General features: G+C 43.9%; 2 protein-coding genes across 9 annotated transcripts in view; one reads left to right on the top strand and one right to left on the bottom strand.

Annotated features, from left to right (window-relative positions):
- tmem178a (transmembrane protein 178a) overlaps positions 1-13,844 on the top strand; it is a 14,840-nt gene extending 996 nt beyond the window's left edge. Inside the window, exons 2-4 of the mRNA XM_060911963.1 lie at positions 7,158-7,271; positions 12,798-12,935; positions 13,015-13,844. Of these exons, the coding sequence (XP_060767946.1) occupies positions 7,158-7,271; positions 12,798-12,935; positions 13,015-13,241 (479 nt within the window). The 3' untranslated portion in view covers positions 13,242-13,844. The remainder of the gene's footprint in view (positions 1-7,157; positions 7,272-12,797; positions 12,936-13,014) is intronic.
- A 785-nt stretch (positions 13,845-14,629) lies between these two features.
- The window catches only part of slc8a1a (solute carrier family 8 member 1a), a 57,051-nt gene continuing 45,171 nt past the window's right edge, over positions 14,630-26,509 (bottom strand). For all 8 annotated transcript variants that reach the window (XM_060911507.1, XM_060911506.1, XM_060911505.1 and 5 more), the window contains 2 exons: positions 20,901-21,176; positions 14,630-20,379 (listed from right to left, as the gene is read on the bottom strand). In XM_060911507.1, the coding sequence (XP_060767490.1) occupies positions 20,003-20,379; positions 20,901-21,176 (653 nt within the window). In that variant the 3' untranslated portion in view covers positions 14,630-20,002. The remainder of the gene's footprint in view (positions 20,380-20,900; positions 21,177-26,509) is intronic.

Below are 26,509 nucleotides of genomic sequence, written 5' to 3' on the forward strand. Positions count from 1 at the left end.
CACACACACACACACTGACCACACTCACACACTGACCACACTCACTCACACACACACACACACTGACCACACTCACACACTGACCACACTCACACACACACACACACACACACACACACACACACTGACCACACTCACACACTGACCACACTCACACACACACACACACACACACACACACTGACCACACTCACACACTGACCACACTCACTCACACACACACACACACACACACTGACCACACTCACACACTGACCACACTCACACACACACACACACACACACACACACACACACTGACCACACTCACACACTGACCACACTCACACACACACACACACACACACACACACACTGACCACACTCACATACTGACCACACTCACACACACACACACACACACACACACACACACTGACCACACTCACACACTGACCACACTCACACACACACACACACACACACACACACTGACCACACTCACACACTGACCACACTCACACACACACACACACACACACACACACACTGACCACACTCACACACTGACCACACTCACACACACACACACACACACACACACACTGACCACACTCACACACTGACCACACTCACACACACACACACACACTGACCACACTCACACACTGACCACACTCACACACACACACACACACACACACACACACACACTGACCACACTCACACACTGACCACACTCACACACACACACACACACACTGACCACACTCACACACTGACCACACTCACACACACACACACACACACTGACCACACTCACACACTGACCACACTCACACACACACACACACACACACACACACACACACTGACCACACTCACACACTGACCACACTCACACACACACACACACACACACACACACACACACACACACACACACACAGACCACACTCACACACTGACCACACTCACACACACACTGACCACACTCACTCACACACACACACACACACACACACACACACACACACACACACTGACCACACTCACACACACACTGACCACACTCACACACACACACACACACACACACACACACACACACACACACACTGACCACACTCACACACACACACACTGACCACACTCACACACACTGACCACACTCACACACACACACACACACACACACTGACCACACACACACACACACACACACTGACCACACACACACACACACACACTGACCACACTCACACACACACACACACACACACACACACTGACCACACTCACACACACACACACACACACACACACACTGACCACACACACACACACACACACACACACACACACACACACACACACTGACCACACTCACACACACACACACACACTGACCACACTCACACACACTGACCACACTCACACACACACACACTGACCACACTCACACACACACACACACACACTGACCACACTCACACACACTGACCACACTCACACACACACACACACACACTGACCACACTCACACACACTGACCACACTCACACACACACACACACACACTGACCACACACACACACACACACACACACTGACCACACTCACACACACACACACACACACACACACACACACACACACACTGACCACACTCACACACACACACACACACACTGACCACACTCACACACACACTGACCACACTCACACACACACACACACACACACACACACTGACCACACTCACACACACACACACACACACACTGACCACACTCACACACACACTGACCACACTCACACACACACACACACACACACACACACACACACACACACACTGACCATACACACACACACACACACACTGACCATACACACACACTCACACACACACTCACACACACACACACTGACCACACACACACACACACTGACCACACACACACACACAGACACACACACACGCACACACACACACTCCACACACACACACTCACTGACCATACTCTCACACACACACACACACACACACACACACCCTGACCATACACACACACACACACACACACACACACACACACACACACACACACACACACATTGACCATACTAACACACACACTGAGCAGTAACCTCCTCACACACACACACACACACACACACTGACCATACTCACACACACACACACACTGAGCAGTGACCTGCTCACACACACACACACACACACACACACACACACACACACACACACACACACACATTACACAATAAAAATATTTATTGGATTTAAAGTGTACCAGAATAAACTGCGCTTATGTCCACAGAACAATCAGTTTAACTACAACAATGCGAGAACATGTTTATACATTTACCCTCATTAAAATTCCAGGAGCTATGAATATACATGATATGCAAATATGAACACACCCCAGTGTCATCCTGCCATCCCTAAGAACTGAATATCACTAACTTAGTGAACGCGTAAACCCGCTCACATTTGCACGAAGATTTCAGTCTCAGGGTCTCCAGTTACATTCTCATTCTCACTCATTTATGTAACAGCATGATAATGTTACCGTGGCAACCACCAACTTTAATAGCTTATCACACTGGTTCTACACAGTTCTATTTACCACATTATTATCCTCAAGTAATTTGCTTATTGGACATGATAGGTCAAATGTTGTGGAGTTTATTTTGTGACATCACAAACCAAGTTCACGAATAGCCCCGCCCCAAGTCCGTTTCATTCAGAAGTACTGAGAAAATCTCTGTTTTAAATTGAAAAAAATCAGTATTTAGAACAAAGTGAGCTCAGTATTCAGTGTTCAGATTTGAAACATTTCTCAATGAGAGTCATTTCATGTCTCCATGGCGACGGCTCAACGTGTGTGTGTGTGTGTGTGTGTGTGTGTGTGTGTGTGTGTGTGTGTGTACATGGGTCCATCTCAGAAACTGGTCTCTCATTTGGGACATTATGGTCAAAAAATAAATTTTCTAATTTTACTTTTTTTTTACATTTACCGAACACTCAATGTTTCTTTTGTCATGTTTAATAAGAATAAAGATAGTATCTTGCTTTATCTGGCCTCCACTGTGGAAATTTTTTTTATTACAATTCAAATGCTTTTGATTTACATATAAAATAACTACAACCCCAATTACAAAAAAGTTGGGACAAAGTACAAATTGTAAATAAAAACGGAATGCAATAATTTACAAATCTCAAAAACTGATATTGTATTCACAATAGAACATAGACAACATATCAAATGTCAAAAGTGAGACATTTTGAAATTTCATGCCAAATATTGGCTCATTTGAAATTTCATGACAGCAACACATCTCAAAAAAGTTGGGACAGGGGCAATAAGAGGCTGGAAAAGTTAAAGGTACAAAAAAGGAACAGCTGGAGGACCAAATTGCAACTCATTAGGTCAATTGGCAATAGGTCATTAACATGACTGGGTATAAAAAGAGCATCTTGGAGTGGCAGCAGCTCTCAGAAGTAAAGCTGGGAAGAGGATCACCAATCCCCCTAATTCTGCGCCGACAAATAGTGGAGCAATATCAGAAAGGAGTTCGAGAGTGTAAAATTGCAAAGAGTTTGAACATATCATCATCTACAGTGCATAATATCATCAAAAGATTCAGAGAATCTGGAAGAATCTCTGTGCGTAAGGGTCAAGGCCGGAAAACCATACCGGGTGCCCGTGATCTTCGGGCCCTTAGACGGCACTGCATCACATACAGGCATGCTTCTGTATTGGAAATCACAAAATGGGCTCAGGAATATTTCCAGAGAACATTATCTGTGAACACAATTCACCGTGCCATCCGCCGTTGCCAGCTAAAACTCTATAGTTCAAAGAAGAAGCCGTATCTAAACACGATCCAGAAGCGCAGACGTCTTCTCTGGGCCAAGGCTCATTTAAAATGGACTGTGGCAAAGTGGAAAACTGTTCTGTGGTCAGACGAATCAAAATTTGAAGTTCTTTATGGAAATCAGGGACGCCGTGTCATTCGGACTAAAGAGGAGAAGGACGACCCGAGTTGTTATCAGTGCTCAGTTCAGAAGCCTGCATCTCTGATGGTATGGGGTTGCATTAGTGCGTGTGGCATGGGCAGCTTACACATCTGGAAAGACACCATCAATGCTGAAAGGTATATCCAGGTTCTAGAGCAACATATGCTCCCATCCAGACGACGTCTCTTTCAGGGAAGACCTTGCATTTTACAACATGACAATGCCAAACCACATACTGCATCAATTACAGCATCATGGCTGCGTAGAAGAAGGGTCCGGGTACTGAACTGGCCAGCCTGCAGTCCAGACCTTTCACCCATAGAAAACATTTGGCGCATCATAAAACGGAAGATACGACAAAAAAGACCTAAGACAGTTGAGCAACTAGAATCCTACATTAGACAAGAATGGGTTAACATTCCTATCCCTAAACTTGAGCAACTTGTCTCCTCAGTCCCCAGACGTTTACAGACTGTTGTAAAGAGAAAAGGGGATGTCTCACAGTGGGAAACATGGCCTTGTCCCAACTTTTTTGAGATGTGTTGTTGTCATGAAATTTAAAATCACCTAATTTTTCTCTTTAAATGATACATTTTCTCAGTTTAAACATTTGATATGTCATCTATGTTCTATTCTGAATAAAATATGGAATTTTGAAACTTCCACATCATTGCATTCCGTTTTTATTTGCTCTGCTGCGGCGTGCGAGCAACGGGACATCACTACCGCACCGGACGGAGCGTGAGGCGGGGGCGGGGCAAAATGACTGGCCGTAGGTTCTATCAAAAGTTCGATCTAAATTGACCATGGTTGCAAAATATTTGCCAGAAATACGCAAACACTACAAAATATGAAAGTAAGATGAAAAAGAAACATTCTATTGCCTTATACTGTAAGACTAAAACAAAATAAAACTGTTAAAACTCACCTTTTCAGTGATAACGTCCGAACAGATCACCCGCGTAACAGAAAGACCGCAAATGGAAGCACGATCAACTTCTAACTGCTGGAGTGGAAAATTCCATTCTACACATGCAGATTGTTAATGTGTGTCCTTCCCCGCACACAAATAACACGCTACGGTAAAAAATAGACCACAACTCATTTTATAGCTCAGAAATTCATACAAGCCCAGCTACCATCGTAACATATTCTGTAAGAAACATATTCTATACCTAACTTTCAGCTTTCGCTTTAAAAAACAACATCGCAGATTTATAACTAAATGTTTATACGGCGTAGTGATTTTAAGTTACTACTTTTGGTGAGGTCGTGACCTCGACCCTGAGGCTTTCCGTTTAGATCAAAAACACACGATCGTATTGGTTTTGGGTTTGCGGAAAATGGAGTTACGACGGTGATGAAATATTTTGCATGATGTTTTATTACGGTTATGATTATTCTGTGAGCGCACCAATCCTTAGGTGGATAAAGTTACAACTTAAAATACAATTAGTGATAACTGTAGACTTTTCAGTGGACTACAGCCTTTTGAAGGGAATGCGATGGAGTCGACCATTTATCATGTCCCAGATCAAGCCGCCATTTTTCCACAAATTTGCAGAATTTTTGCCAAATTCTGAATAGAGTATTCACATCAAAGATTTAGTTTTATCTGTATTATTTCTTTCATCATTTTATTTCAAATTAAAACAACGTCACCATTCAAAACCGTATAGTTTATTGACTGTGGGTATATTTAGTGGGGGACCCCCACAGTACCCGGTTTCTGAGACAGATACCCATATACAAAGAATTTACCCGTACAAGTGGTGAAAGATATTTATATTTACACCACAGCACTGTAGAATTCTGCATCCTGATTAGTCAGAAGGTGTTGATTAATTTTCTGTACCAGCAGCTCTGACTGTAGTGCAGCTGAACATCACAAGTTGTTCTCAGATTTTATGGTTTCTACAGCAACCGCTCATTCACAGGGATGTGTACAGCTGATGTGCCACATCAGTGGATTTTGCTGATTTGGTGCAATGTTCTGTAAGGAGATGTTTAATAGCTGTAACGATGTTTTCCAGCATCTTCAGGACAGAGGCGTTTACGCTGCTTTGTGGTTTCTCTGGAACGTGACAAGCTGCGATTTTTATCTTATTAATTTGAGAAAAATCGTTAATTTGTTTCACAGATGTTTGACAACATTAATTATAAATGGATAAAAAGTATGGCAGAATAATTAAGCAATGTTGTTGCACATGGCTGTATTTACTTTGTGTGTGTTGGTCTTGGAGCTGGATGGTGAAGGTGACAGGAGGAGGTGGATATAGATTATGTTGATGAGACACTGGATTAAAGATGGAGATGTGCAGAGTCACTCACACCTTCAGCAGAGTCCTGTTGACCTTCAGCAGCCACACACACACACACACACACACACACACACACACAGAGGTGTATGTTCTCTCCCACACACATACTGCACTCACACTCACTCTCTTACATTACACACACTTGCACGTGAAACTGGAGCTGTACCACCTTTAGTGTTATGTAATCTATAACCACTCTGTGTGTGTGTGTGTGTGTGTGTGTGTGTGTGTTACAGTATAACACTGAGTGACAGGGTGGTGTGTTATATTTTCCTCTAACAGCACGTCCCCATGTGTTTTATTCCTTTTACACCACAGCAGTTTACTAATAATTAAAAAAAAATTATTTGTGAAAAAATGACAATTCTTTTCATCCATTTGACATCAGATGAGTGAGTTCCTGTTCTCACTTGCACTATAGCAGCTACAAACAGTCATTCTCTCACCAGACTCTCTTTATTCTCTCTTGTGAAGTGAATGAGATCCAAAGAAATCGCAGCTTGTCCTGTTCCTGAGAAACTGTAAAGTGTAAACTCCTCTGTCCTGAAGACGTCAGAAATCTTACAGTCCCAGTTTCACCTCTGACTGTTACACAGCGCTCACACTGGAGACTCCTTACAGAGACGATACTCACACACACATTTACCCTTACAGAAAACATAACATTTACACATCTTTTTGTCTCTGATAGTCTGGAAAATACAAGAGAGAAAGAACAAGCATGTGTATTGAGTGACAGATTACATGTGTACTTACAGTATACTGTGTGTGTGTGTGTGTGTGTGTGCGCGCGCGCGTGCGTGTTGCAGGTATTGCAGATCGCTGCACTGCAGTTAAATATCATTTCTCCCAACCGATTCGACTCAGGAACATCCCGCTGAACCTGACCAGAACCATCCAGCAGGATGAGTGGCACCTCTTACGTATGTACACACACACACACACACACACACACACACACACACACACACACTGGGCATGTCAGAGTGGGACAAACAGGCGTGTCTTTGGGGACAGCTGGGCATGTCTGAGTGGGACAGATGGGCGTGGCTAGCGGTTTTCATGACATTCGGGACCAAACACTCTTTAGTGATCAACACACTGCTGCTTTTCTTCTCCTGCTGAATTCATATGATGTTTATTGAGGTTACATGTTGATGCTGAGTTTACTGAAAAATCTGATCTAAAAGTGCTGGACTTTCATTCGACTGTAATGTACGGTATATCAGTATACACCAGTCAGCCATGAGGCTAAAACCACTGACAAGTGAAGTACACTGATTTTGTTCTGACAATGGCGCCTGTCGAGGGGTGGGATTTATTAGGCGGCAAGAGAACAGTTAGTTCTTGAAGTTGATGTGTTGGAGGCAGGAAAAATGGGTGAGTGTAAGGAGCTGAGCAACTTAGATGACTGGGTCTGAGCATCTCCAAAATGGCCCATCCTGTGGGGTGTTCCCTGCATGCAGTGGTTAGTACCGAACAAAACTGGTCCAAGGAAGGAGAACTGGTGAACCGGCGACAGGGTCATGGGTGTCGAAGGCTCACTGATGCAGGGTTTTTTCTAGAAAAATTTAGTATGAGGGCGCTCACCATGGCGAGGGAGCGAAGCGGGGGGGGGGGATGGTGCCGGTTGTCCCCCCCCCTGCCGTGCAAAGCCTTTGAAAAATGCTCCAATGGGACATTCTGAGGCTATCTGAGAGGGAAATTGTAACAAATTGTCTGTCAACATTGAAAAAGAAAGAAGTAATCTTCTTCTGCCCCTGACAGTCTTTGGCTTTCTTCCGCTTCGTGCGGCGGGATGACATCTTTAAATGCCCAAGTGTCAACAAAAACAACTCGCGAACTACTTCTGTCAAAAGCTCCCGCGCCGGTGGGTGAAAGGTCATTCAGTCTCGAGAAATCTCGCTCTACAAGTCAGCTGACCTTGTACGTAACCCATGTCAAATCTCGCGAGAGCAGCCGCAACAAGTAAACAACTAAACAACATGGCGCCTCAGTCTGGAAAATGCCAATTCGGATTGTTTTTGCACCGTCTGGCGGTGTAGCTACTATGACTGGAATATTTTTGGAGCAATTATAACGTATTTGATGATCAGACACATTGTCACGTGGTGTTGCTGGGATGTTTTCACGGAGTCGGTAAGGGGGCGCATGCCGAGAGTAAGAGGGCACAGCGCCCCTGTTCCCCCGTTTAGACGAAAGCCTGCTGATGTGTGTGGGGAGCGAAGGCTAGCCTGTTTCGAGAGCCCATGCTGACTCTCGTCCACCACCGAAAGCATCTACAATGCACACATGAGCATCAGAACTGGGCCATGGAGCAATGGATGAAGGAGGCCTGGTCTGATGAATCATGTTTCTTTCACATCATGTGGACAGCCGTGTCTGTGTGTGTGTCACTTAGCTGGGGAAGAGATGGCACCAGGATGCACCATGGGAAGGAGGTGAGCTGCTGGAGATAGTGTGATGCTCTGGGTAATGTTCTGCTGGGAAACCTTGGGTCCTGGTGTTCATGTGGATGTTACTTTAACACGCACCACCTACCTGAACACTGCAGACCAACTTCACCCCTTCATAGCAACAGTATTTTCTAATGGCAGTGAACTCTTTTCAGCAGGATGATGCTCCCCGACACACTGTAGGAACCTTTCAGGAACATGACAAAGAGCTCAAACTGTTGACTTGATCTCCAAATTCTCCAGATGTAAATCTGATCGAGTGTCTATAGGATGTGCTGACAAACAAGTCCAATCCATGGAGACACCACGTCACAACTTACAGGACTTAAAGGATCTGCTGCTAACATCGTCGTGCCAGAAACCACAGCACACCTTCAGAGGTCTCATGGAGTCCAGGCCTCGAGGGTCACAGCTGGTTTGGTGGCACAACTGGGACCTACACTGCATTAGGCATGCGGGTTTAGCGTTATGGCTGATCGGTGTGTATCTGAGGTATGAGTGTTTCATTGATGTTTTGTGTGTGTGTGTGTGTGTGTGTGTGTGTGTGTGTGTGTCGGGGGGGGGTTATAGGACCATTGAGGAGGAAACCCACCAGAATTCAGGTCATGTTTAACATTACACTGCACTATACATGATTTAATCAGTGCTATAATCTTTTCTATATATGAGTTTATTCTGTTGAATCTGTTGGTAAATTGCGACTCGTTCTCTCACTGCTGTCTGTTACTGACTGTGAGCGAATTACATTTTATAGTTGAACAGATCAAGTCAAGTTTATTTGTATCGCGCTTTAACAACAGACATTATCGCAAAACAACTTTAAAGAAAATTAAAGACTTTAAACACAAGATCAGTGATGTGAAAGTGAATATTTCACCTCCTACAGCCTCAAATCAGAAAAAGTTGGGATGGGATGCTGAATTTGAAATTAAAACTGAAAACAGTGGCATGTAAATAATCTTTGACCTGTATTACACTTCAAACAATACAACAGCACATTATTTGATCTTTTACCTCATGATTTTTTTTTCTCCTCAAAATAAACACATTTCAGTTTTTATTCTTGCAACACATTTAAAAATGTTGGGACAGTAAAGCATTTCCGACTTTATAATGTGTATAACGCTCCCGTTCCTTCTCCCGACACTTAAAAGCTGTTTATGGACTGAAGACTCCAAGTAATGAAGTGTTTCAGGTGTTATTTTTGTCCCGTTCTTCCTGTAAACGGGTCTTAAGGTGTGGAACAGTTCGGGGTCGTCACTGTCATATTTATCATTTCTAAATTCTCCACACATTCTCTATTGGGGACAGAGGGGACACGCCCTCTTCTTCCACAGCCACGCCTTTGTAATGTGAGCAGAATGTGGGTTTGCATCGTCTTGTTGAAATCTCCCTGGAAAAGACGTCGTCTTGGAGGCAGCAGATGTTGCTCCAAAATCTCAGTGGACTTTTCTGCATTAATGCTCCATCACAGAAGTGTAAGTTACCTTTGCCAAGGGCACTGACCCAACCCCATACCATGACACACCCTGGCTTTTGGACTCGTTCCTGTAACAGTCTGGATGGTCCATTTCTTCCATAAAAGACCTGGAATACTGATCTGTCTGACCACAATACCCGTTCCCACTGCGTGATGGTCCATCCCAGACGCCTCCGAGCCCAGAGAAGTCGACGGCGCTTCTGGACACAGTGAATACAAGGCTTCCTTTTTGCGCAGTAAAGTTTTAACTGGTGTTTGTGGATGTAACTCCGTATTGTAGCTTGATAAAGGTTTTCCAGAGTAATCCCGAGCCCATGTGGTTCTATCAGCTGTAGATAAATGAGGGTTCCTGATGCCGTCTGAGGGATCGGAGATCACGGGGGTTCAGATTAGGCTTGAGCCCTTTACTCACTGAAATTCCACCAGAGTCCTTGAATGGTTTAATGATATTCTGCACCGTAGAGGGTGAAATATCCAAATCCCCTCCTATCTTTCTTTGAGGAACATTGTTTTAAACCATTTCAATAATTTTCTCACGCATTTGTTGATAAACTGGAGATCCTCGGCCCGTCTTTACTCCTCAAACACTCGGCCTTTCCTGGAGACTGATTTTGTACCAGATCACGATTACAGTCACCTGTTTCACATCACATCATTATTTAACAGTCGTACCTTATCACTTGCCCTAAATGTCCTCCGTCCCAACTTTTTTGGAATGTGTTGCAGGACTGAAATGCAGGAATGGATGGATATTAACGAATAAAATGATGTTGACCAACAAAACATGAAAAATCTTGGCTTCATTCTGTCTGTAATCAAAGTCATTTACAAATCACTGCTTTCTTTATTTATTTGCATTTTCCACACCATCCCAACTTTCTCTGATTTGGGGTTGCATATCAAAGTCTGAATTTACACCCAAAATAGTAATAAAAGTTAATCATAATTTTAAGGACCCTGTGAATATTTTTAGTCCTTTTTAATGTAATTCTTCTCATGTTTCTTCATATGAAATTTGTGCTCCTGTTTTTCATTTTATTGTGAATGTTTCCTCAAATTTTGCTGTTGTTTGATGTTGAACCTTTCCTTGAAAAACACTGTTTTAACCCAGTGATCTCCAGAGATTTTAGAGTAATAGTGTTTAATAAAAACAGATTATTGTAAAAGTATTCTTTGAACAGACACACAGCACTGAGACGCTCTGACATGTTGGAGATATTTTAAAGCAAGCTAACTTCGGGGAAGTCCGTAGATTTCTCAGTAGATTTTACTGGAACGTTCTACAGCTGTGATCAGAGAGTTTTACTGAGCAGCATTTCATGAACAGGATTTATGAATTATTTAGTAGTTCAGTGTCTCTGGACCACACTTCAGTATTTATTTTTGTTTTTATTGTGTTGGTGATAAGATTGTTTTGCTGCTGTTCTCACAGTGATGAACCTCAAGGTTTTATTTCATAGTAATCCTTCTCTCAGTTTTTTTTAATCTAGATATTTAATATCTTTTTTTTTAAGCCATTTTATGCCTCTGACCCACAGCTGTATTTGTCTGTAGATCATCTCTGTTATCAGACCTGATTGGATTTCTACAGATTTACAGACAACCCTTGGTTTTCTTGCATCTAATGCAATGCTAACGATTCGAGTTATACTGTACATTTCCATCGACACTCTGATGAACTTGTTCAGTTCTGTTATTTCCTGTTCAGAAATATGATCAAGATTAGATCAGTTTTGTTCTTTCGACTGCTGAGAATAACATTCATGCTTAAATGTTATCATTTATAACATTTTTATTTCTTGCGTGATTCAGTGGTCATGAATGATCTTAAATCTTTTCGCTGGCTCACAGTGACGGAGATTTCATTTCAGAAGTTGTGTGATTATTTACACAGTGAAAGTTCCTCGTGTTCAGACTCAGGTTACGCGTGTGTTTAATTTCTACACGTCATGTTCAGATTATTAAATCGACCTGCACAGACTTCACATCTTCGAGGTTGAGTTTCTCAACACTGCATTAATGTTCTACAGTGAATAAAAGCAAGAGTCAATGAAATGTATTTTAATCTGCTATAAAACATGTAAATAAATGTGTAACAGTGGCTGAAAGTATTCTGAGAGTCCTGTGAGGTTGATAGTCCTGCAGGTTGTGATGCAGGCGAGTATTTTTGTGTTTGTGTGTGTGTTTGACCTTCAGTAATCCTCCCACAGTCACCTAGACTGTACCTCAGCATTTCACTGCAGCAGCTGCTGAAGAGCACAAAGCGCAGGAAGAAACGCTGAAGAGCACTGATGACGAGTGTGTGATATTCCTGATTGATTACAGATTAATTAGTGATTTATTGTAGCTGTAGCGTGTGATGTTGAAACGCTGTCCCGTCTGTTTCAGTTACACACCATCACACACAGTGTTAATTATACAGCGTTATTATTATCATCAGAGCTGCTGGAAATAACGTGTGATCTCTCAGAGTGTGGGCGGAAGTCATGGAGACGCTGTGTGTGTGTACACAGATCTGAGGAGAATAACAGCGGGCTTTATGGGAATGGCTGCTGCTGTACTACTCTGTGGCTCCATTGTCTCTGCAGTTGGATTTTTCTGGGAAGAGAAACTCACACAGCATGTATCAGGACTACTGTTCCTAATGTCAGGTACTTAGACACACACACACACACAAACACACACACATAAACACACACACTCATGGTTCAATGTTCCTTTGTGCTGCAGGGATCTTCTGCACCATCTCCTTGTGCACCTACGCTTCCAGCGTGACCTATGACCTCTCCCGGAACCCTCCCTTTATCTACGGTCTCCCAGGCGACGTGGACCATGGATTTGGTTGGTCGGTGTTGTGTGGGTGGGCGTGTCTCGGGCTGACGGCAGCATGCGGCTGCATCAGTACCGCCTCCCCCTTCATCACACGCCACAAAAACACACACACCTCTGCTGTGTGAGAGCGCTCAACAGCTACTGATGGACTCAACCACACACACACACACACACACGTTATTACTGTACACCATATTTTTTGGACTAGACGTTACTCTGGGGTGTAAGACCCTCCCATCCCATGTCCCTTTAATAGGGGTGGAGCTTCATTGTAATCAACCAATCACAGACTTGATCATGTGACACTCCACAATTATAGTATTATAGTTCAACACTACACTGTATGTGTGTATATTTAGGTTGTTGATTGTGAAATATGATCGGTCGTTGTCTGGTTAAACCCCACCCCATCATCCCAGCCACCCATCTCCATACACACACATAAGGACTGTTCCATGAGCACAGTGATGGTGGTCACAGGTGTGTGTGTGTGAATATTGTGTAATATGGAGCTCAGATGAACAGAGTCACAGAACCTGAACACAGTGTTAATGAGGAGTCTAAGAACCTGCACTAATTACAGCTCGTTAGTGACATTAAGGATGGAGCGATGAGGTGAACACACAGAACTCAGCATTATTATTGTTGTTGCTGTTGCAGTAATAATAATAATTAATAATGCTGATGATTTCCTTGTGGCTGTTAAACACTCTGTGTGTTCCTGAGTGTGAACTGTGAATAATAAAGTCCTGTACAGATCTAATAAAGCAGTGTGAACATGAAGACTGGTGTGTGTGTGTGTGTGTGTGTGTGTGTGTTATACTACTTGAGACCAGTCTTGAGACCATTTTATGAAGGTCTTCGTCTCGTCCCAGAATTGACCCCATTTGTACTCGGGCTGATCTCAGTCTCAGACAGAGGACTCGGGGTCTTATTCCAACACGGGTTGGGACCACAGCTGGAGGGATTTCACTGAACTACCTCTGCACTGTCTGATCTATTTAACATCATGACTGTACAACTTCCTGCTTCGAATACAACCGAGAACATGACTCACTGCTAGTCTGACGTTACTGTTAATCGGACTGGTCCTGACTCAGTCTCAATACAGATCATCTGGTCTAATTCACAACTTGGTCTCGGTTTAGGTGATGGTCTGGACTACAATACTAGTGTGTGTGTGTGTGTGAGAGAGAGAGAAAACTTACTGCCACCTAGTGGACAGTGTAAATTATTTAAACACAATTCCTCTTTATTCCACTGCTGAGGGAATAAATGATCATGTGCTTATGGGTCTGTCTTCCTTTCTGCAGGTTAATCTGTCTGTCTCTTTGTGCACATAGCTTTCTGTCTATGTATAGATGTAATAAATACAGTAAATCTCTCTCTCTGTCAGTAGGTGGCGATGCAGCATCCTTCACCACACCGCCCATCATGAGGATTGGTTTTGAACAAGTCCTTCATCTTTTCATTAAAATGTTAAAGCGAATCACAGACAGCAGTTTCAGCTCCATCACACTCAACATGATCTTTAATCATCTTTACTGCAGGAGAAACTTCAACACAGCTCACACTCAAACCCAACAAAACAAACATATACAGTGTGACATCATCACTGTGGTCATTAAAGCTTTGAACACCGCCCTTATTTAACCAGTATCCTTTATTTCACTTCTCCCAAATCACTGCAACCCATTCCTCTGAGGAACAAGGAGCCTGAGGGCTCGCAGCACCATGAGGAGGTGTTTCTCAGAACCTGGAGGAGGCTAACACTCCATGCTAACTGGACTCAGTGCAAGGTTAGTGTTTGCTTAGTAATTTTACCATCGCATCTGAGGTAAATGTCGAGCTTCCTGATGGATCTGTCTCACTCTCACTGTGTCTTTCCAGGGTCTGGATGGTCAAACACTGCTGTGTGTTAGCGCCACTGTTAGCCTCCTTCAGTGTAGTGTCCAGTTGCCTAGCAACAGTGTTGTTCTGACTTTACCACAGTGAGAATAAATATTTTATTAAAAAAACTCCTGGATTAAACACCAGCATTTAGGACACAGCCATTATAAAGTGTTCATGAACAGCTCGTTTATTGTCACACAGCAGTGATGTATGATATTAAAGCCCATATTTACACTACCGTTCAAAAGTTTGGGGTCACCCAGACAATTTTGTGTTTTCCATGAAAAGTCACACTTTTATTTCCCACCATAAGTTGTAAAATGAATAGAAAATATAGTCGAGACATTTTTCTGGCCATTTTGAGCATTTAATCGACCCCACAAATGTGATGCTCCAGAAACTCAATCTGCTCAAAGGAAGGTCAGTTTTATAGCTTCTCTAAAGAGCTCAACTGTTTTCAGCTGTGCTAACATGATTGTACAAGGGTTTTCTAATCATCCATTAGCCTTCTGAGGCAATCAGTGCGTTTACATGCACATAGAGAAAATCGAATTTCTGCTGTAGCTCGACTGGAATCGAAGTTCTAAATGCCATGGAAACACCTTAGCTCGGCTGAAATCGAACCGAACTGGATTTCTCGTAATCGAGCTACGCGACCTAGATTATGCGATTGTAGCCGAGCTACTTAGTGCATGTAAACCCTATCGAGCTACGGAGTCGAGCTACTTACTTCAGCACTGCCCCTTCCGGGAGTGACGAGACCACAAGCGGGAAACACAACAGCCTCGGTCGGCATGACAACAGTAGTAGTAGCGAGCAGCAGAAGAGGTCAGGAGGAACAAGGAGAACTTTGTTTATACTCTTGAATAGCTCTTCTTCATGACGACAACCGGAAGTGTACCAACACGATGGGGCGTGTAGCGCCACCTGTGGCTCGGGTGCACAATGTACCTCACACAATAGCTCGATTTCCTTGTGTGCATGTAGGATTGGATTTCTCTGGCACCCTGCTGGGACCCTTAGCTCGATTACCGACAGTAGCTCGATTTGGATGTGCATGCGCACTGACTGAGCAAACACATTGTACCATTAGAACACTGGAGTGAGAGTTGCTGGAAATGGGCCTCTATACACCTATGGAGATATTGCACCAAAAACCAGACATTTGCAGCTAGAATAGTCATTTACCACATTAGCAATGTATAGAGTGGATTTCTGATTAGTTTAAAGTGATCTTCATTGAAAAGAACAGTGCTTTTCTTTCAAAAATAAGCACATTTCAAAGCGACCCCAAACTTTTGAACGGTAGTGTGTTTAATAAAGCTGTCTCAGATTATTCATAAATATTGTGTATATTTAAAGTCAGAACCCTGCTGTACACTATGTACATTTTATAAAACCACTGTGTTGAAACATGCACACTGAGTCAGGTTCACTAGTGTGAGAGCACTAACTCACTAAACCATGACCCCACTAGCCCCGCCCCCCGGTTAAACACGCCCAGTGCTCAGTGCAGTGTTCATCAAGCGGTTTGAATCGAACCCTGTGTGTTTTCCAAGCAAGTTCGAGCGCGATTCGACTCTGAATCGACTCAGCTGCAGGAAGTGAATCAAACATGCCGAGGGCGGGGTTTTTCTTTTCTTTGATGTGAGCCGCAAAACTGAAAAGCCGCGGAAATGTGATTTAGGACATCTGGAACGAGGAAAGAACACAAAACGACTGATATCTTAAATTAAATGTTGTACATTATTTAATTATTAAGCACCGACTGCCTGATCTAGCCAGATGTCCGGCTGAGTTTCTGCGCATGCGCACTTCATTTGCCCACGCCCCGCTATTCATGCTTCATATAATTGGAAAGCCGGAGGCGTGTCCTGATAAGCTCATAAGATAATCAGCAGCCCATTGATTTATACTGGAAGTATTTTCTGATAAAGTTACAGTAATAGAGAAAATGTCACAAACTATTGGTGTTTTTTTCATGAAGCTCTACAAATCTTATTAAATTTATACATTTCTGCACAATAAATAATACACTTTAGCCCCGCCCCCTTCTGCAGTTTTCTCATGTGTTAATTTGCTTGTGGGCAGCATGGTGCACTGATGGCTCACTGCAGGAGAGTTCTGGGTTTGAGCCCCGGGGCCGGCGAGGGCCTTTCTGTGCGGAGTTTGCATGTTCTCCCCGTGTCCGCGTGGGTTTCCTCCGGGTGCTCCGGTTTCCTCCACAGTCCAAAGACATGCAGTTTGGTTAACTGGTGACTCTAATGCCATGTACACACGTAGCCGGGTATTTTTAAAACCGAACATTTTCCCCCCCTCCGTTTATAAAAATGTTTTATCCACACCACCTCGTCTTCGAAAAAAAATCCCTTCCACACATAACCGAACATCTGCGTTTTCAATCACATTCATAAGCATTCCAAACCTGTAGATGGTTATTTCCCCAAATCCTACCCCCTAATCACATCGCCTGTGCTCTTGGAGCAGTAGTTGGGCTTCTAAAATTAAACATGTAAATAGCACCTGCACAATAATTAACGCTTTCAAGGCACTCCTCCGATCCATTACTCTTTAGCTAGCCGCACACTACGCCGATTTTCAGCGTACAGAGCCAACTGAAGTCGCGAGTCAGGCGTAAAGACTAGTTTTCGATGGTACCGACTCATCTCACAGCCGATTCAAAAAACTAATCGGGAGCCAGACTGATCGGCGAGAGTCGCGAGCAATAGCCAATCATATCTTTCGCATATAACACGTGACATCATTAAACACAATTTCTAGCGCGAGAACTACGTGTTGGTAGCACCTAATGCAGGTATATACTGTAATTCCATAGACTGAAGCTTTATCCATAGACACAGTGGGCTGGAAAGCCACTCTGCTCAAGTTGTGTGGCTGAATTCCAAATCGCTTTAACTCCCCTATATAAGTGCACTATTTAAGGTTGGGAATAATAGCTCATGCAGCCTAGATAGTGCGCTACATATTCCGTGTTGTGTCATTTGTAATTCAGCCTGTAGCATCTTCAAGTGTTGGATTTAACAGTAACTATATCCAATAGCCAATCACAAAGCTATTAAGTTGTCACGTGTCGCTTCAATCGCGACTGCACTCGTTAACAGTCGGGAGTCGGCTCTGAAATGGGTCGGTTCGGTACCGCGTGGATCGCCGTAGTGTGCGGCTAGCTTAAGTCCATGCTTAATCTGGCTTCTGCAGTAAACAAAGGTCGCACGTTTGACGTCAGGGCAGATTTGTTGTCATTTTTTTGGCGCAGATTGTGACGTTCTAAAACGCAAACCTCCGGTTATCTCTGTCCACACGAAAAGGCATACACGGAGTTTTCAAAAATCTTCACTTTGCCCGGAGTTTTTTTAAATATTCGTTTTTGATGTGTTTTCATGTGGATGACAGGCCAAAACGTAGAAAAATATCTTCGATTTAGCAGATACCCGGCTACGTGTGGACGGGGTCTAAATTGAGCGTAGGTGTGAATGGTTGAGAGGAGAAAACCTCTATAATAATCCAGTCGAAGGCAACGGGAAACCACGACTGTAAGGTTCCCTAGAAACTGTGATGGACGTCAGAGCCAGACCTGCCATCAGGCAGAACACTAAAGAAGAATTTGCTTGCAATGACAAAGTGCAACCGAATCAGATCAGATAAGAGAAAAGTACGAATTTCACTCGCAATACCCAAAAGTGTGACAGAACCCTGTGTGTGTGTGTGTGTGTCCCCTGAAATATAAGCAGCTGTTATTAGTGCTCTCAGACTCCTGCACCTGATCGCATGTATGGCTTTTTAATTCTTCAGTCTTTCTGTCTCATCACACACACACACACACACACACACAGAATGTTCGACATATCAAACAGAATAAAGTCACATCCTTACAGTAAACAGGGTTAGGGTTAGAATTAATTGGTGGGGTCATGTTTGTGGGCAGGGCTATGATAAGGGGCAGGGTTAGAATGAAGGGGTGGGGTTAGTGTCATCAGCAGTGGCATAACATGATAAAGTGCCTGGAAGATATTTACAGCCACAGGAGGCGGAGCAACTGTGAGAATAAGTGGGCAAGGTAAATGACAAAGTTGAGTGACATTATGAATAAACTTTATGCACATGAGAATTGAATGGAATCAAAGACTAGTGGTTTGTTTATTTCCCCATTTCGAAACGTTATCTGTGTTTTTTTTGGTTCCATAGGAGGTGGAGTTAGAATGAGGGGGCGGAGTTAGATGTGTGTGTATTCATACATTCAAAACAAACGTCAGCACTCAGATCAGGTTTAACATCAGCTCACTGCAGAACAATGAGCAGGACGTACCTACTGGACACATCAGACATTTAACACATCACAGATTAAACCCTGAAGGAATTTCACATGATTTTAAATGCATAAAAATAAAATAATCATTGTGAAGCTAAAAGTTCCTAATGTTCCTACAGTGGATTCAAGAAACACAGATAGTTAACTATAATTTAATTTTAGTTAAACACTATAGAAATTCAAATTTCCCCCTAATCAGAGCAGTGTGGGCGTGTCACACCTCAGAATGATTGACAGCAGGATCAGTGAGCTCGTCAGCAGTGAGGCTGCTGGAACATTCTCTCTGTCAGAACGGTGAAGAAATTTAAGAGTCAGATACGTGCAGAATTTATTCTCTCAAAGTCGTAGAAAAGTCTGAACATGAGTGAGTGAGATATTTCTCATGACAAGGTCAAAGCTGAATTTGCTCAGTCATGTGACAGGATGTAGGTGCTCATCATGACACACCCACACCTTAACACGTCAACACTAACAGCATTAGTAGCTGCTTCAGACGTCTCTCGATTTTTTTCTAGCCTAAAAAAATTGATTATGTTGTTTATTCTTCATTTTAAAAGACTGTCTCTAAAAGAGTCCTGAACAACATGATAATGATATCACTTCCTGTCTTTATAATATTTAAATAAAGTTAGGATGTTCTGTGTGTGAGTGTGTGTGTGTGTTCGTTCAGAAGCCCTTGATGATGCAGTAGGCCTCGAGTGAGGAAAGGATGATGTAGAGGAGCCACAGGCTGAAGAACAGGCCGCTGGTGAGGATCTTGGCCCCCCACGGCCCCCCCAGCTCACCCCCGATGTTGGGTCGGCGCCGGTACATAAGCACGGCGATGCACACAAAGGCGAAGATGGTGAAGAGTGTGACAGAGAAGGCGAGTGTTCCCGGTGCCACTTTAAAATCCTTACCATGCCACTGATGAAAGATGGCAGCAATGGACCAGGCCACACCGATACCCAGGAACACGTTCACGGCGTTACTACCCGTCACATTCCCGATGGACGCGTCCGCATACTGATCCTGTATTGCTGCCACCTTACTCGCAAACGTGTCTGAGAGAGAGAGAGAGAGAGAGAGAGAGAGAGAGAGATTTTCATTCCTGTCTGTCTCTGAGCTGTGTCTCAGATGGACCTCTATCAGAGTAGTACTGTACTTTATGTACTTACTATTAAGCAAGCAATGCTACCAAGCTAAGCATTTAATAACCACAAAAAAACTTCAATTTCCATGACAACAGGCTCCTGTGGCTTCAGCTGAAACCAAACCCTCCTAAGGTAAAACTCGGACAGTAACACTGGTTCTGTAACGTGTCACACTGTTTAAATGCTACAGCTAATTTATGTAGATGCGAAAACAGATACAAATCATTAACTGGCCCATGGGCTTGCCAGGGCTCCATCTCAAACTCCATGTTGGTGTGGGTTACCTTGACAACGATTACATTGTGAAACAGCCTGAAAATCAGGGGTGGAGTTTAGGTCTTTTAAAATTCACCCAGAAGCTGTGCAGGAACTGAGCTGGAGAGTGAATGAGTGAATCTGTGTGAAGAAGCGGTTGCTGTCGTGTTGCGTACCGGGGACGGAGGTGCCGAGGGCGACGAACACGACGGCAGTGACCGAGTCCTTGAGGCCAACGGTGCAGCCGAAGTGTGAGGCGAGGTCTCCGATAAAGGCCGTGAGCAGGCCGATCATGCAGATGGAGACGATGAAACACGCCCAGCCATTCCAGTAGTCAGTGGGAGGAACGAACGCGAACGCCACCTTCCAGAAGATGGTCAGGAAGTGCATGACGTAATCAAAACATGACGGCATCTTCTCTTCTCCACACTCATCATCATCACCATCATCTCCTGACAAACACACAATACACACCCTGAAACTCACACTCACAATACACACCCTGAAACACACACTCACACACACAATACACACCCTGAAACACACACTCACACACACACAACACACACCTGAAACACACACTCACAACACATACCCTGAAACACACACTCACAATACACACCCTGAAACACACACTCATACACACAACACACCCTGAAACACACTCTCACACACAGTACACACCCTGAAACACACTGTCACACACACAGTACACACCCTGAAACACACACTCACAATACACACCCTGAAACACACACTCACAATACACACCCTGAAACACACTCATACACACAATACACACCCTGAAACACACACTCACAATACACACCCTGAAACACACACTCACAATACACACCCTGAAACACTCACACACAATACACACCCTGAAACACACTCATACACACAATACACACCCTGAAACACACACTCACAATACACACCCTGAAACACACACTCACAATACACACCCTGAAACACACACTCACAACACACACCCTGAAACACACACTCACAACACACACCCTGAAACACACACTCACAACACACACCCTGAAACATACACTCACAACACACACCCTGAAACACACACTCACAATACACACCCTGAAACACACACTCACACACACACACACACAATACACACCCTGAAACACTCGCACACAATACACACCCTGAAACACTCACACACACAATACACACCCTGAAACACACTCTCTCACACACAGTACACACCCTGAAATGCACTCTCACACACAGTACACACCCTGAAACACACACTCTCAATACACACCCTGAAACACACACTCACAATACACACCCTGAAACACTCACACACAATACACACCCTGAAACACACACACACACACACACACACACACACAATACACACCCTGAAACGCACACAATACACACCCTGAAACACACACAATACACACCCTGAAACACACACTCATACACAATACACACCCTGAAACACACACTCACAACACACACCCTGAAACACACACTCACAATACACACCCTGAAACACACACTCACAATACACACCCTGAAACACACACTCACAACACACACCCTGAAACACACACTCACAACACACACCCTGAAACACACACTCTCAACACACACCCTGAAACACACACTCTCAATACACACCCTGAAACACACACTCACAATACACACCCTGAAACACACACTCACAATACACACCCTGAAACACTCACACACAATACACACCCTGAAACACAATACACACCCTGAAACACTCACACACAATACACACCCTGAAACACACACCCTGAAACACACACTCACAATACAAACCCTGAAACACACACTCATACACAATACACACCCTGAAACACACACTCACAACACACACCCTGAAACACACACTCACAATACACACCCTGAAACACACACTCACAATACACACCCTGAAACACACACTCAACACACTCCCTGAAACACACACTCAATACACACCCTGAAACACATACTCACACACACAATACACACCCTGAAACACACACTCACACACACACACCCTGAAACACACACTCACAACAAACACCCTGAAACACATACTCACACACACAATACACACGCTGAAACACTCACACACAATACACACCCTGAAACACACACACACACACACACACACACCCTGAAACACACACTCATAGACAATACACACCCTGAAACACACACTCACACACACACACCCTGAAACACACACTCACAACACACACCCTGAAACACATACTCACACACACAATACACACCCTGAAACACTCGCACACAATACACACCCTGAAACACACACTCACAATACACACCCTGAAACACACACTCATACACAATACACACCCTGAAACACACACAACACACACCCTGAAACACATACAATACACACCCTGAAACACACACTCACAATACACACCCTGAAACACACACTCACAACACACACCCTGAAACACATACTCACAACACACAATACACACCCTGAAACACACACTCTCAATACACACCCTGAAACACACTCACACTCACAATACACACCCTGAAACACTCGCACACAATACACACCCTGAAACACACACTCACAATACACACCCTGAAACACACACTCATACACAATACACACCCTGAAACACACACAACACACACCCTGAAACACATACAATACACACCCTGAAACACACACTCACAATACACACCCTGAAACACACACTCACAACACACACCCTGAAACACATACTCACACTCACAATACACACCCTGAAACACTCACACACAATACACACCCTGAAACACACTCACACACACAATACACACCCTGAAACACACACTCACAATACACACCCTGAAACACACACTCATACACAATACACACCCTGAAACACACACTCACAATACACACCCTGAAACACACACTCACAATACACACCCTGAAACACACACTCACAATACACACCCTGAAACACACACTCACAATACACACCCTGAAACACTCACACACAATACACACCCTGAAACACACACTCACAACACACACCCTGAAACACATACTCACACACACAATACACACCCTGAAACACTCACACACAATACACACCCTGAAACACTCACACACAATACACACCCTGAAACACTCACACACAATACACACCCTGAAACACACACTCACAACACACACCCTGAAACACATACTCACACACACAATACACACCCTGAAACACTCACACACAATACACACCCTGAAACACACACTCTCAATACACACCCTGAAACACACACACCCTGAAACACACACACACACACACACACACACACACCCTGAAACACACACTCACAACACACCCTGAAACACATACTCACACACACAATACACACCCTGAAACACTCACACACAATACACACCCTGAAACACGCGCACACAATACACACCCTGAAACACGCGCACACACACACACACACACACACACACACACACACACCCTGAAACACTCGCACACAATACACACCCTGAAACACACACTCATACACAATACACACCCTGAAACACAAAATCACAACACACACCCTGAAACACATACTCACAACACACACCCTGAAACACACAATACACACACCCTGAAACACACAATACACACAACACACACCCTGAAACACTCGCACACAATACACACCCTGAAACACACACTCACAATACACACCCTGAAACACAGTCACACACACACACACACACACACACACACACACACACACACACACACAACATACACAACACACACCCTGAAACACACACTCCCAATACACACCCTGAAACACACAATACACACAACACACACCCTGAAACACTCATACACAATACACACCCTGAAACACACACTCACACACACAGTACACACCCTGAAACACTCACACACAATACACACCCTGAAACACACACTCACACACACAGTACACACCCTGAAACACTCATACACAATACACACCCTGAAACACACACTCACACACACAGTACACACCCTGAAACACACACTCACAACACACACCCTGAAACACACAATACACACAACACACACCCTGAAACACTCATACACAATACACACCCTGAAACACTCATACACAATACACACCCTGAAACACACACTCACACACACAGTACACACCCTGAAACACTCACACACAATACACACCCTGAAACACACACACACAGTACACACCCTGAAACACACACTCACAATACACACCCTGAAACACACACTCATACACAATAGACTCCCTGAAACTCACACACACAACACACATCCTGAAACACACTCACAACACACACCCTGAAACATACACTCACAATACACACCCTGAAACACACACTCACAATACACACCCTGAAACACACACTCACAATACACACCCTGAAACACACACTCACAATACACACCCTGAAACACACACTCACAATACACACCCTGAAACACAGTCACAAAAACAATTCACACCCTGAAACACTCACACACAGTACACACCCTGAAACACACACTCACAATACACACCCTGAAACACACTCTCACACACACAGTACACACCCTGAAACACTCACACACAACACACACCCTGAAACACACACTCACAATACACACCCTGAAACACACTCTCACACACACAGTACACACCCTGAAACACTCACACACAACACACACCCTGAAACACACACTCACAATACACACCCTGAAACACTCACACACACAGTACACACCCTGAAACACACACTCATACACACAAGACACACCCTGAAACACACACCCATACACACAATACACACCCTGAAACACACACTCATACACACAATACACACCCTGAAACACACAATACACACCCTGAAACACTCACACACAATACACACCCTGAAACACACACTCACACACACAATACACACCCTGAAACACACACTCACAATACACACCCTGAAACACACACTCACAATACACACCTTGAAACACTCACACACAACACACACCCTGAAACACACACTCACAATACACACCCTGAAACACACACTCACAATACACACCCTGAAACACACACTCACAATACACACCCTGAAACACTCACACACACAGTACACACCCTGAAACACACACTCATACACACAATACACACCCTGAAACACACACTCATACACACAATACACACCCTGAAACAGACACTCATACACACAATACACACCCTGAAACACACACTCATACACACAATACACACCCTGAAACACACAATACACACCCTGAAACACACACTCACACACACAATACACACCCTGAAACACACAATACACTCCCTGAAACACTCACACACAATACACACCCTGAAACACACACTCACACACACAATACACACCCTGAAACACACACTCACAATACACACCCTGAAACACACACTCACAATACACACCTTGAAACACTCACACACACAGTACACACCCTGAAACACACACTCATACACACAATACACACCCTGAAACACACAATACACACCCTGAAACACTCACACACAATACACACCCTGAAACACACACTCACACACACAATACACACCCTGAAACACTCACACACAATACACACCCAGAAACACACACTCATACACACAATACACACCCTGAAACACTCGCACACAATACACACCCTGAAACACTCGCACACAATACACACCCTGAAACACTCGCATACAATACACACCCTGAAACACTCACACACAATACACACCCTGAAACACTCACACA

Source organism: Neoarius graeffei, chromosome 27, assembly GCF_027579695.1.
Source record: "Neoarius graeffei isolate fNeoGra1 chromosome 27, fNeoGra1.pri, whole genome shotgun sequence".
NCBI lineage: Eukaryota > Metazoa > Chordata > Actinopteri > Siluriformes > Ariidae > Neoarius > Neoarius graeffei.